Raw genomic sequence first — 12720 nt, forward strand, 5'->3', positions numbered from 1 at the left:
ATAATTTTGTGACCATTTTTGTTTTGTTCCCATGTTTCCTTAAGATGCTGTCTTTCATGCGAGCCCAGTATACTTTGTTCAAGCAAGGCTTCAACATTTTAGATGAGATTGACCCCTACATGAAAAAGCTGGCTGCACAGGTATACAGTACTCTTATTCACAACTTTCAATGTGTTCTGTTGGAACTGTGGTCCAAAGCAGTGAATTACTGTGAAGTGGGGAGAAAAATTCTGTTATTTTTTTAAAATTGATTTATTATTATTTACAAGTAAAAATATGGACATCTATCCAGGAACATCTTCACGGTAGTAATTCAGTTACTGTGTGGAAATCTTAAAAAAAGAACAAAAACTTTTTTTTAATGTTTAAAAAACCATGAGTTAAAAAAAAAAAACAACAAAATGTAAACTTTTTTTTAAAAAAAGGTTTGAATTAGAAAAGCTTGTGAATTGATGTAAATCTGAATGTGGCTAAATGCAGCTGTACAATCTTTCAAAATTCACAAACATACAGCCAGACCTACAGAGGAATCACATGGATAAACATGTATTCACATGTATGAATGGCCTAGTCAAACTTCTGATCTAAACAAAACTTAGATGAACTGCTACACTTTTCTCATGTGTTTATTTTTAAACATGTTGAAAACTGTCATGCTCCTCCTCCCCATTTACAGTTACATACTAATTGTGTTTGTCTGCCACATAGAATCCAAATAAAGCATATCTGCCTTTGTTTTGGTAACTCATAAAATTCTTCCGTTAAACTAATTCTTAGTCTCTATAGATGAAAGTGGCGAATTAAAAAAAGAAAAGATGTGAGGCGTGCTCTCCCTCTGACAGCGTCTGCTTTATGTTTCAGTTGGACCAGCTGGTGATCGACTCTGCCATGGAGAAGAGGGAGCTGGAGCACAAACACGCTCTCATCCAGCAGAGGGTGAGAAAACAACACCACTCTCATTTTCCAGCCCACGCCCTGATATTGCATCTTTTCTTAGCGTCACCTTTTTTTTTCTCTCCTCCAAACATCTGAACTGAAAATGAAACATCTCCAGCAATTTATTTTGCGTAATCTCAGTTAGCATTCACCACATTTTTCTTGGGGGCGGGTTAGATTTGTCACCTTATCAGTGATTTCACTCGCAAAGTTTGTTCTTTGTTTGTTTTATCTTTTTTTTTTTTTTTTCAAACTCTCCTTATTCCTAAGCTTATTGGTTTGTGATGCGTTCAGTTGAAGACACAAAGCAGTCTTGAAAAGATAACAAAAGACTTATCTTCAACTGGCATCAGAGTTTTTGTTTAGCCTTCCAGAGAAGCTGGAAGGCTAAACATGTATTGTTTAACCTTCCAGAGAAGCTGGAAGGCTAAACATGTATTGTTTAACCTTCCAGGTATTGTTTTATCATGTATTGTGTGTTTTAACTCTGATTTCAGTGAACCATTAAAATGAACGCAGGATAGTTTTTGCCCTTCGAAGTTCAAAGTAAACGACCACAGTTGAAAAGAAAATCAAACACTTTTGTTCTAAAATCTCTCAAGTGAGTAAAAAGTAGTTCCTTTAGCCCGATCCGGCTCCTGCTCCATATTCAACATTCATGCACAGATGCACAAAAAACCATCCATCTGTTAGGGAAGGCGATGCCAACTACATGCCTGTTTTTCTGCCTGACTTGGCCCTTCCCTGTGATCGCTGTAGTTGCCCAGTGAAGTCATCCTGCCAGACTTGACAAACAGCCTCACGCCCTGCTGGCCTTTCAGCAACCTCTTTTCTTTAATCGGGTGATTTTCTGACTCCCTTTAACTCTCTATGCATACTTTTGGCTTAATGAAATCCAAAAAAACACACACACAAAAACAGCCCATCAAGGAATTTTAAAAGCTGTTTCCTGGACAGACAAAAAAATGTTAGACTAGTCTGAAAACCTTTGTTACACTGTTTATTACATTTAATGCATTCACTTTAAACACTAATATTTTATTATTCTCCGTTTTTCTTCTCCATGCTAATGTGCGGCCTTGTTCTTCCACCTACAGACTCTGATGCAGGTGAGTGTGCAACCTTACCTAAACAAAGCTCCAAATAGAAACTTTTATATTTTTAATAAACTTTCTGGTTCGGCCTGAACAGTGAGGATGTCTACTTTAACCGGTTTGTGGATAACATCTGTAAATCTAGATGAAAATGAAAGTGTCCAGCATCTTTTAGCCCTTATTTTGTTCCAGATTGTGTTCTTGGTCATTAGTTGATTATTTAGAGGTGAAGCATTTTGGTCCTTTCAGATAACATTGTCTCTCACCAAAGATCTCTGCGACCAGAAGAAAGAAAATGCAAACATTCCTCTTTTACCCTACTAAAGTGCATAGCAATAAACTGGAATAACACTCAATATATTTCCCTAAAGTTAAGCAGTTAAAAGTTTTATATTTTAGGCATTTCATTTTGTTAATTTCAATGATTATTGCTTACGGCTAATCAAAACCCAAAGCTCAATTTCTCAGAAAGTACAAATTTCATGTAACACCAGTAAAAATCAGTGTGAAGACTGCTGACTTGGCAGATATCCAGCAGACAGTCACTGATACCTTCTATACATGGGATAACATCTAATCTAAAGGTCACTGCTAAATGAGCTAGCTGTTCACAGAGAGCTGTATCCACGCATAATTTGAGTGGAAGAAAACGCTGTGGAAGAAAAAGATGCACATGCGACAGAGATAAGCTCAGGCTTGGAGTGCAAGCAGGTCAAAACACATTTGCTTTCTTGTCTTTCCCATTTTGAACAATGCCTAAGTAGAACTACAGTGAAAAAATACTATGGATGATTTGTTAAAAGTGCCTAGAAACTGTAATAAATATAAAAAGAAACTTAGGCATTTTTATGTAAATTCAATTATAATTTTTCTAGGAGTCATTTGGTCTGGCACCAAAAGTTAGTAAAACAAAACGTTTTCAATTTGGATTTTTACACCCTCTGAAAATATATATGTTGAATTTTTGTCATTTTTTCAGTGTGAGATTTTGCAGCTACAATAAAAAAAAACAAATTTTCAGCCTTTTTTTTCCTCTTCAAAAAGAGAGAATGCAAACTTACTCTTGCAAAGCTTTATAAGAACCTAAATATGTTCTGTAAATGTAGCAGTAGAAATGAAAAACCACTACAAACCAAAATGTTTTCAGAGCTCAACAAAAAAAGACTGGACAGACTTTTAGCCGTAGGATGATCTGGGCTGGCTCTGGTTTGAGACGCTGTCCTCAGTTAAGCTACAGGTTTGGTAATTATGGTGCCCGAAAGGTCGATTTGTTGCCGGTGATTGTGGAGATGTGAGCGCGCACGATGCCAGCCTGCCTCCACTCCCTCCTTCATCCGCTGCCAGCTCCGTCCAAAGTCAACAGATGGCATCATGAGGCGCAGCAGGGCGCTGAATGTGAGGCCGAGTGGTACAGACAAGAAGACAAGCAGATGAAGAGAGAATAGGATTCAACGCCAGCTGAGTGTGATGGAGAATGAAGCTGTGATGGAAGAGGGCGTCTTCGGTTGCCTCTCAGGGCGCCTCCCCACTAAAGTGGCTGCTTCTGTAAAGCTCTCAAATTGTCTGTCAAAGGGAAGTGAAAGCCAAACGGCATTAGAGCAAAGATGTTTTGCACAGCAGCATGAGGAGACATTTAGACGGATCGTCTCCCCTTTCTTCACACTTTTCCTTCAATAATATGCAAATGCGTTGCAGCCTGAGGCACAGTCATCATGAAGTAGCAGATTTTTTTTTTAATTATAGATGCTGACGTTTTTTTATTAATGGGTCTCAAAGTTACTTCAGACAAAAAAAGTGAAAAGAAAAAAGAAAGATTTGTTGGGGAGTAAAGTTAAATGTGAATGTTTCTACACCCTCTGGGAAGTAGAGAAAATATGAAAGTTTTTTGTGGTATTTTCCAAGACTGGAGGAGGATAGAAAAACTAAAATAGATTTGTTTTCTTCCTTTCTTTTCAGTCTCCTCCTTCAAGATCTTTCTTTTCGCCTGTTGTGTCTTTTCTGCTTCAAGTCCTAGTGGCCTTCCTGTTTCCATTAGATACTTTTTTCTTAATTTCCTTTCTTCCCTGCATCCGTCCTGGTGTCTCTCTCTACAGATACTCAGATATTATTTCTGTTATATGTCCAGTTTCTACGTGAGCAGAACTTTATTGTGTCTCCCCAGGGAACCGTTTCTCCCCCATTTTCTTTTTTACCAGTAGAAGATTCTGGATCTTTGAAATGTTAACTGAAATAAACAAAAAAGATTAAAAAGACACTCGCGTGCCAAAGAGTAAATGTCTTCTGGACGAAGTTTGTGGCAGTTCAAGCTTGAACCTGAAGCTGCACGTCAATCTATTAGTTTTATCCTGAATCCTGACGCAGCAAACAATCGCTATGAAATGCAACCTTTTTGCTTGCAGGTATTTAAACTCATGGAGCCATTTAATTGGACGGTTGTTTTACATTCCTAACGTACTTTAGTGTTACTGACAATAGAGGTTCTTCTGCTGCAGCAGCTTTTACATAACACCTCAGGAAACGGCAGCAGAAGCTGCTTATTGATGTGGTGCGTTTTAATGAAGCTGTAATGAATGGCACTTCCTGTCAGCTGTTGCTTCTTATTCACCTTTGCGCAGACGCACCTGTTAACTACGCCGCATGCTTATTATACACTGCAAAAGCAAAAAATCTTACCAAGTATTTTTGGTCCAGTTTCTTGCGCGAATATCTCCGCACAAATACGGCAAAACTAATTCACAAGTAACCGGCGAGATATAGGAGCTTGTTTTAAGTCAACAATTCTTTAATATTGATTTTTTAAAAAGTGCTGGTTATAAATATACCACCAGCACAAGATATTTTTTCCATAAGTTAAAAGAATAGTTAATTATTGACCCAAACAAGCTCCTATATCATGCTGAAAAGTTACTTGTGAGTTAGTTTTGTCTTATTTGAAGTGTACTGAGATAATTGCACTTGAACGTTTCAGATTGGATGAAAAGTGTTTATGATTTTGGACTTGAAGCTACAAATCGAAATATTGTGTGTTTTTGCAGTGTACCTAAGTACCAAAATTAAAGTGGACTCTATCAAAGACTCTAAGGGGATGCGTTTAATATGCATAACTCAGTCTCTGTGTTGTTAAACTGGCTGGATTCAGCAAACTAAATGGATTTCACTCTGTAGGGCCTCTGGTTCTGCAGCCTCCTTCCCTCCAGGCACTTGAGCTCTAGATTCTCGCAGGGTCTCGGCTGATTTAAGGTGGGAAGAGGGGGTCTTGCCCTGGTGCTTGGGGAGCAATAATATCAGCTTGATTTAACAGGAACAGTTTTCAGAGCTGCAGACAGATGGAAAGCTGACTCCCCTCAGAACACACCGGGCCTCAGGATTGTTGCGAGGGTTAGAGGGGAGCTTTAAATTTTGCTGCAGGGCGGAGAGGAGAAACAGGACATGCAGCAGAGAACACCGCGCTTCCCCCTCCTTTTACCCGCTGCAGTAAAATGAGATGTTTGATCTTTCTCGACGGGGTCAGCGGGGCACAAGTGTGGCAGCTGTATGGTAATGAACTCCCGCTCCACATCCACGCGGCGAAGGTTGCTAGTCTGCTGGCAGGTGGCGCAGTGTGAAGGAACGGCACGAGCGTGCTGCTGTCGCCTGACAGTCTCTCATCTGGTCTTGTGTGGCTGGAACGCCTGACCACTGGGTCCTTCAGGATACGCACAAACTCTGTTTGTCGCTCTGATTATATTAGGTGACTTTGTTGTTGTTCATAATGTTGCTGGATGTCAGTTTGGCGAAAATGAAGATATTTGGCAGGCTGGACTTTTTGCTGGTGAGGATGATTTCTGATTGTTTTTCTATCAGAGCTTTTGTTTGTTGCACTTTCATTGCTCTGCATGATGATGCACCTGAGGTTTTCCAATCATGCTCAGTAGAGAATTTAATATTTAAATTGTCATGTTTTTGCACATCCCTCTGATTACGAATAGGAATCAGAGGAAAATGTACCGTAAGTTTTGATGGTGGTTTTATGTATATATAAAACCTTTTGTTTGCTTTTCTCTGCAGTTGCCTTTCGGTATGTGCCGTGCTTTTCAAAAATATTGGTACCTTTTGAACTTTGTCAATTTGGAGAATTGCTTTTGGCCATTCTTTTTTTTTTTTTTTTTTTTCCAATATACTGTATCTAGACATGTTGGATGAAAAGTGTTTATGACCTGCAATTTTCACATATTTGCCACTGTTTCACATTTGGATTTAGGTCTGGACTTTGGCTAGGCCTTTCTATCACATGCAAATGATTTGATCTAAGCCATCAGGAAGGTGAAGCATCCCAAAGCATAATGCTGCCACCACTACCTCACACTGTGCGAATGGTGCATTCAAGGTGGTGTGCAGTGTTAGTGTTCTGCTGTACATTGTGTTTTACCTGAATTTTTCCTCTGAGATTAAATCACAGACCTTTTTTTGGTAGTCAAGTGACTCCTGAAGGCCTTTGGTTGTGCTGCATTATATTTTGAGGTATCAAAGTGAAGGAGACTGGCTTCCAAGACAACCCACAGTTATTTTGGAGGCCATATATTATATCATTTTTTTATTCGATTAGCAATGATGTACTGTTCTAGCATATAAAATCCCCCCAAACATGTAATGTAGCTTGTTGTGGTAACAGGACAAATGTGGAAAGTATCAAGGAGTGTGAATTCTTTTGCGAGACACTGCACTCGCTGCTCTTGAAAGTTGTACACAGCCTACTTCCAAATGCCTCGATAAAACGACAAATATTATATTACATCCCCCATTTGAGCATTGATTTTTGGTGCTGATTAAAATCAATCAACTGGAATTGATCCTTTTGCGGACACTGTGCATGCGGGAGTGTGTGTGTGTGTGTGTGTCTGTGCACAACCTGCCATATGCTCAGTGTTACCTTACCAGTGAACAGAGGCTGTCTAACCGAAGTGAAACATAATCACAGTCTATGTAAAATGATAGCATGTTTTTTTTTTTTTATCACGCTCAGCAACTGTCATTTGTTTCCCAGACCTTTGTAAAGACAGACAAATGATTTTAGCAGAGCTCCAGATGTGATCCTTGCCACTCCGCTGCTATCTGCTGTAATTTGATTCTAACAGGCTGCACAACAATATCACAATTAAATAAGGTAGTGTAAATCTGAGAGTTAAAACCTGCAGTTCTCCATGGTTTAAACATCCCGGCTGAGAAAGTGACTCACTGACCTCATGAGAGACTTTGTTTTACTACTGATCACCAATCTAATTGGTCTCTGTTTGCACATTAAAAGCTCAATAAAAGAAAGCCAGACCTCAATGTTTTTTTTTTTCCCCATGTTCCACCTGCAGGATTTTTCCTACGATGATCCCAAGCTTGAATTCAATGTGGACGCACCCAATGGGGTCGTCATGGAGGGCTATCTGTTCAAGAGAGCCAGCAATGCTTTCAAAACTTGGAACAGGTGAGGAACCAAACAATACAATACGACACTTATGAATATCTACAGTCATGGTTCTATAATAGCTTGGAAAATGATTTATTTTATTTTTTTGGGGATGAGTGTGGAAAAAGAAATTAGAGTATGAAAAAAATATCCAGATTTTAGATTGTGCAAATTTTGTTTCCTTCCTTGCTTCCTTCTTTTCTTTTTTCCTGCCTTCTTTTCTTCCTTTAGTTTCCCCTTCTGTATCCATTAATTCTGTGCGTCCTACATCTTTCCTTCTTTCTGTCATTTCTTTCCTTCATTACAAAACATTTTTCTCTCTGTGTCCTTTCTTATTCTTATTTCTACCTAATGGTCTTCCTTCATTAAGTTTTATTTTTCATTTCTGTCTTTTCTTTAATGTTTACTTTTTACTTTTGTCCTTTCTTTCTTCGGTTTTTCAATGTTCAATTTTCACTGTGAAAAAAAAGTATATAAAAAAAACTCCTAGCTTTGAAAATCTACATTTTTTTTTTTATTGTAAAATGACATTTGTTGCATTTTGCTTCCATCAGGCGGTGGTTTTCAATCCAAAACAGCCAGCTGGTCTACCAAAAAAAACTCAAGGTAAAAGTAGCTTTTTTTCTTGAACTAGTTTCATTAAAAAAAATATATATTTCCCTTGCGCAACAAAACCAATAAGTTGCTTCCAGAAATTAATTAATTTATTAGTCATTTGACAAGAATGACTAATAATGGAGGATCGTTGCACTGACTTGCCTGAGACGTCCAACCTGCTCTCTGTAGTCTGTGGTTTCTGTGATACTCTTTTCCTACAACAACAGGATTCTCTGACGGTGGTGGTTGAGGATCTGAGGCTGTGCTCAGTCAAACCATGTGAAGATAATGAGAGGAGATTCTGCTTTGAGGTGGTTTCGCCCACAAAGTAAGTGTGTTAGTATTTATCAAACAAAAGCAGTTCTCTGTGGTATAAACACAGCTGGTGCTGCTTAGATTCCCTTCCTGCTTCTAATTAGCTTTCCATTAAGATAAAGCTAATTAACTTTGATGCCAATACACACAAGAACCCAAAACAATATGCTTTCCAATCATTGCATAAAAAAGAAATGTAATGTGGTAGAAGCAACAGCATAATGTGAAGTTTTAGAAGTGAACAAGAACAAACCAGTGTTGTTTACTTTTACTGCACTATGTGTCTCACAATTTGTCTCATTTAGTGAGATACAAACTCTGTGCAAATGAACAGTTTATTCCTGCAGCTTCTGCTACAGATTAAAAACATGGTGGCCATTTTGGTTTTTGAGGTTATGGTTTATGAAAAACATTCAAACTTGGAATTTTAACCTGAAGGTATCTTCTGCGTTATTCTAAGCTAAAAGTTGAACAAACGTCTGAGTGAAACTATACACAATTAATTCTTCAGCGATCACTGTCCTTCAACATGCTGTGCCACTTTATGTGAAGACGCTGTCATTAACACCTGTCATGAATAAGGTGTTTACAACAGTTAAGTGTCATTTGGTAAATAATGACACAAGTTGAAGCTTTAAAAGCAACTTTGCATCAAACTTTGCAGTCTTATAAGCAGTCCTTCAAAGTGTTACCGTTTAATTCTTTTTACTTTCTTTTTTGTTGGCCTCATAAGAAACAAAACAAACAGCCTTATCAGTGAGGTGATTCTTAAAATTACCTCACTGATTTTAAGAATCACCTCAATTAGGTGATATTTGTGGCCAAAATATCAACCACTGAGAGTCATAGCATTTTTTTCATATTTCTTTACTACAGGTAGTTGTTTCATAGTAGGCTGTGTCATAATTTAAATGGGCTATTACTATTTACAGCAATCCATTTGTTGTGTGCAGGAGCTGCATGCTGCAAGCAGAGTCTGAGAAGCTGCGGCAGGCTTGGATCCAGGCGGTCCAGGCGAGCATCGCTTCTGCTTACAAAGACATCGGCGACAACTATTACATTGAGGTAGAGGCCAGAATCAGAAAGCAACCATATACAAAAGACATTCTGTTTATTTCAAATCATTTCTGAAATGTAACCTAATCTGAACATTTGCCTTGTTCTGCAGCGTTTGGACCGGACGGCTTCACCGTCCACCAGCAGCATCGACTCTGCCAGCGAGCCCCGGGACAGGGGGGAGAGGGCGGACAAGGCGTGCCGGGGCGGCGGGGAGTCTCTCCTTCAGCGGGTGCAGAGCCTGCCGGGCAACGAGCTGTGCAGCGACTGCGGCCAGGCGGCTCCATGCTGGGCTTCAATCAACCTGGGCGTGCTGCTTTGCATCGAGTGCTCAGGGATCCACAGGTATTTGGATGTTTGAGGAATCTTACATACTCATGTTAACATAATCCAAACCAGCTTTTCTAGTTTGCTGTTGCTCGTCTGAATTCTTCCTGGTAGCCAACCAACATCAAACTGTTTGAGGAAAGTATTTTTAGATCACATGATGGAAAAACAAATCTTTGCAGACATCCTGTGTTGTTTTATTCTTTTATTTATTTAATTTTTCCTTCCATAAAAATAAAAATGTTTACGTGTCAATCCCTTAACACTTAAGTTTTTCCAACATTTCACTTGTAAAAGCACAGGCGTATTATGGTACTTATTCAAATATATTTTATTAAAGATAATGAACCAGGGCACACTGTTGCAATCTACAGTTTTCAGCAGCAGTAACTGCATTTTAAAACACTTCCATCCGTATTAAATATAAAAAGTGAGATTTTCACAAAGATTCTCTCAGAGTGTAGGCAATCATTAAAGAACTTTGACTTATACCACTCCAGGCAGTTTAAAAAAAAAAGTGGGATAAGTTGAAAATATAGAAAGAAAAATGTTATTTGCTTCATTGCATCTCTTTCCCTTTTTCTATTTTCAGGAGTTTAGGCGTTCATTTCTCTAAAGTGCGCTCGCTGACATTGGACTCGTGGGAGCCAGAATTACTCAAGGTGCATCTCTCTCACCAGTTTCCCCACAGCTCGTTCTGCATGCCCAGCATTACTTCTTCCCAGTGGTGTTGCAATATTAATTGGCACCAGCATATTGCCACACTGCTTCATTTTTAATTACTCCTTTTAAATGTATTTTTTCTGTCTGGGTTTTCTTGTCAACTTTGCTCCTGCATTTTTCCTCTCTTTGCATGCAGCTCATGTGTGAGTTGGGAAACACTGTGATCAACAACATTTACGAGGGAGCCTGCGAGGAACTGGGAGTTAAGAAACCGGGACCGTCTAGCTCGAGGTAAAGCTAGCTCCAGCGATCAAGTTTGACTAGAAAATTAGAATGAACACTTATTTTGTTGATGCATATTTTTTGGTCACAATTTTCTGACCCAATAGAGATGGTCATGGAAGACCAAGGAGGTTCCCGTATCAAACTTCAGTTCAAAATATCATTAAAATCTATGCTGTGTATTGGTAATAATACAGCAAATGGTTCAGATTTCAGTATTTCCAGCTCTTTGTTCTCCTTCTCTGATTGTCTCCGGTTGCAAATATCCGACTGTAGAGCACTAAAAGTCCACAAAACGTTTTTTTCTGTTTATTTGTATACATTTAAAATAATAGCAATGTGTCACTATGCGTCAAAGGAAGATGGAAAGATGACATATTGACATAAAATTAAAATTTGATCGGAAATTGTTTTACACTGTGCCCGAGATGATATTTACTTGTCTCCCTCTAGGCAGGAGAAAGAGGCCTGGATCAAGTTTAAATATGTTGAGAAACGCTTCCTGAAGAAGCTGAGTGGGAGCGAGGTCCTGGTGGAGGGAGAGAGGAAGTCCCGCCCCTGGATGGTGAAGAAATGCCAGAGACACAGCAGCTCTGTGCGGGCCCCCAACAAGGCGCGCAGGAAGTACCACCGCTACGAGCCTGGCAGCGCCTCACCCGCCAACCTCACAGCTGGTCGGTGAAGAGGTTCAAAATCATAAGCATAAAGCAAAATCTATCTATTTCTCAATTGTTTGTATTTTGATCTGCAGCCGCTGCAGCAAAATTTCGACGGGACTCCCTGTTCTGCCCAGACGAGCTGGACTCTCTGTTTTCTTACTTTGACACCGGCTCTGGTCCTCGCAGTAAGTCCACAACTCGGATAATAACGTTGCTTGCTTTCATTGACGATAGTGATTTTGGCGATTCAGTTCCAGCGTGATGTTTGCGTTTGCTTAGAAAATGGAAATTGTGCGTGTGTAATGATTAACGTGTCCGTGGCTTGGCGATGCTTGGCCCTGCAGGTCTCAGCAGCGACAGCGGCCTGGGAGGAAGCACAGACGGCAGCACCGACATCCTTGTGTTTGGCAGTGTGACGGAGGAAGGTAAAACAAGTCCACCTGTAATTAGGATTTCTATTTAAGAGCTATAATTAAAGGAGAAATTTTTAAAAAATATTTCTAGCCTTCCTGCTGTGTGTTCATTCCTTATCTTGTGCGCAAAGCGTGTGTGTGTGAGAGAGTAATTAGTTAAAAACAAATGAATATAGAGTTGACTTTCTAAACTAGCTTTTAGTGTTTTATACCTGCATAGTAGTTCTTACAAATGGTGTGTTCACTGGCCAGAAAAATGTAAAGTGTTTTTTTTTGTTGTTTTTTTTTTACTTTCTGGTTGGTAGTCAGGCCTGATTAAGGTGCCATATAATTCCAATTATATGGCACATTTCAAGTCAGTTCAAAGGGCTTTAGATGAATTAGAAGGACATACAACAAAACAACAAAGCAAAGGAAAGAGCAAAAGAAGAGAAAGACAAAACAAAAAGTAAGATAAAGATAAGATATAAGATAAAGCTGAAAAAGAGCCAAATCTGATAACTGATCAATATTTTTCAAGCATCTAGAAGAGTAAAGGGGAGCTTGAACACTCTATTTTGTGTTTTATAAGATTAAAATTTTAATTGTCATTATTCGTTTGCTCACTAACAGAAGAGGAGTCGGAGGAGTCCTCCAGTGGGGAGGTGGAGATCGAACAGGAGGGGTCTTCGGATCCCGAGGATCCCAGGGAGTTGCATCCTGGGGCTCTGCTCTATCGCTCCTCTCGTCTCCACAATTTGCCCCTCATGGCAGAGGCACTGGCGCACGGTGCTGATGTGCACGGTACCAACGAAGAAGAGGAGGGAAAAACAGCTCTTATACAGGCTGTGGTCGGGGTGAGAGGCTTTTTGGTCTGTCTGCAGGCTTAGTGTTAATAGAAACCTGCATAAATATATTTTTAGTTGGCATCATGCCTCAGATAAATTTAATGTCACATCTCT

The 12720-nt window shown here is 39.4% G+C and overlaps 1 protein-coding gene across 6 annotated transcripts in view; it reads left to right on the top strand.

Moving 5' to 3' along the window:
• acap3b (ArfGAP with coiled-coil, ankyrin repeat and PH domains 3b) overlaps positions 1–12720 on the top strand; it is a 57001-nt gene that overhangs the window by 35783 nt on the left and 8498 nt on the right. For 3 of the 6 annotated variants that reach the window (XM_044122048.1, XM_044122050.1, XM_044122052.1), the window contains exons 8-21: positions 45–140; positions 862–936; positions 2034–2045; positions 7373–7485; positions 8022–8073; positions 8292–8392; positions 9333–9444; positions 9548–9780; positions 10355–10424; positions 10622–10716; positions 11161–11381; positions 11459–11551; positions 11702–11791; positions 12392–12615. In XM_044122048.1, the coding sequence (XP_043977983.1) occupies positions 45–140; positions 862–936; positions 2034–2045; positions 7373–7485; positions 8022–8073; positions 8292–8392; positions 9333–9444; positions 9548–9780; positions 10355–10424; positions 10622–10716; positions 11161–11381; positions 11459–11551; positions 11702–11791; positions 12392–12615 (1587 nt within the window). Of the gene's footprint in view, positions 1–44; positions 141–861; positions 937–2033; positions 2046–7367; positions 7486–8021; positions 8074–8291; positions 8393–9332; positions 9445–9547; positions 9781–10354; positions 10425–10621; positions 10717–11160; positions 11382–11458; positions 11552–11701; positions 11792–12391; positions 12616–12720 lie in introns of all 6 variants that reach the window. The other 3 variants (XM_044122051.1, XM_044122053.1, XM_044122049.1) reach the window with 2 other exon arrangements.

The sequence above is a fragment of the Gambusia affinis genome, linkage group LG07 (assembly GCF_019740435.1).
Source record: "Gambusia affinis linkage group LG07, SWU_Gaff_1.0, whole genome shotgun sequence".
NCBI lineage: Eukaryota > Metazoa > Chordata > Actinopteri > Cyprinodontiformes > Poeciliidae > Gambusia > Gambusia affinis.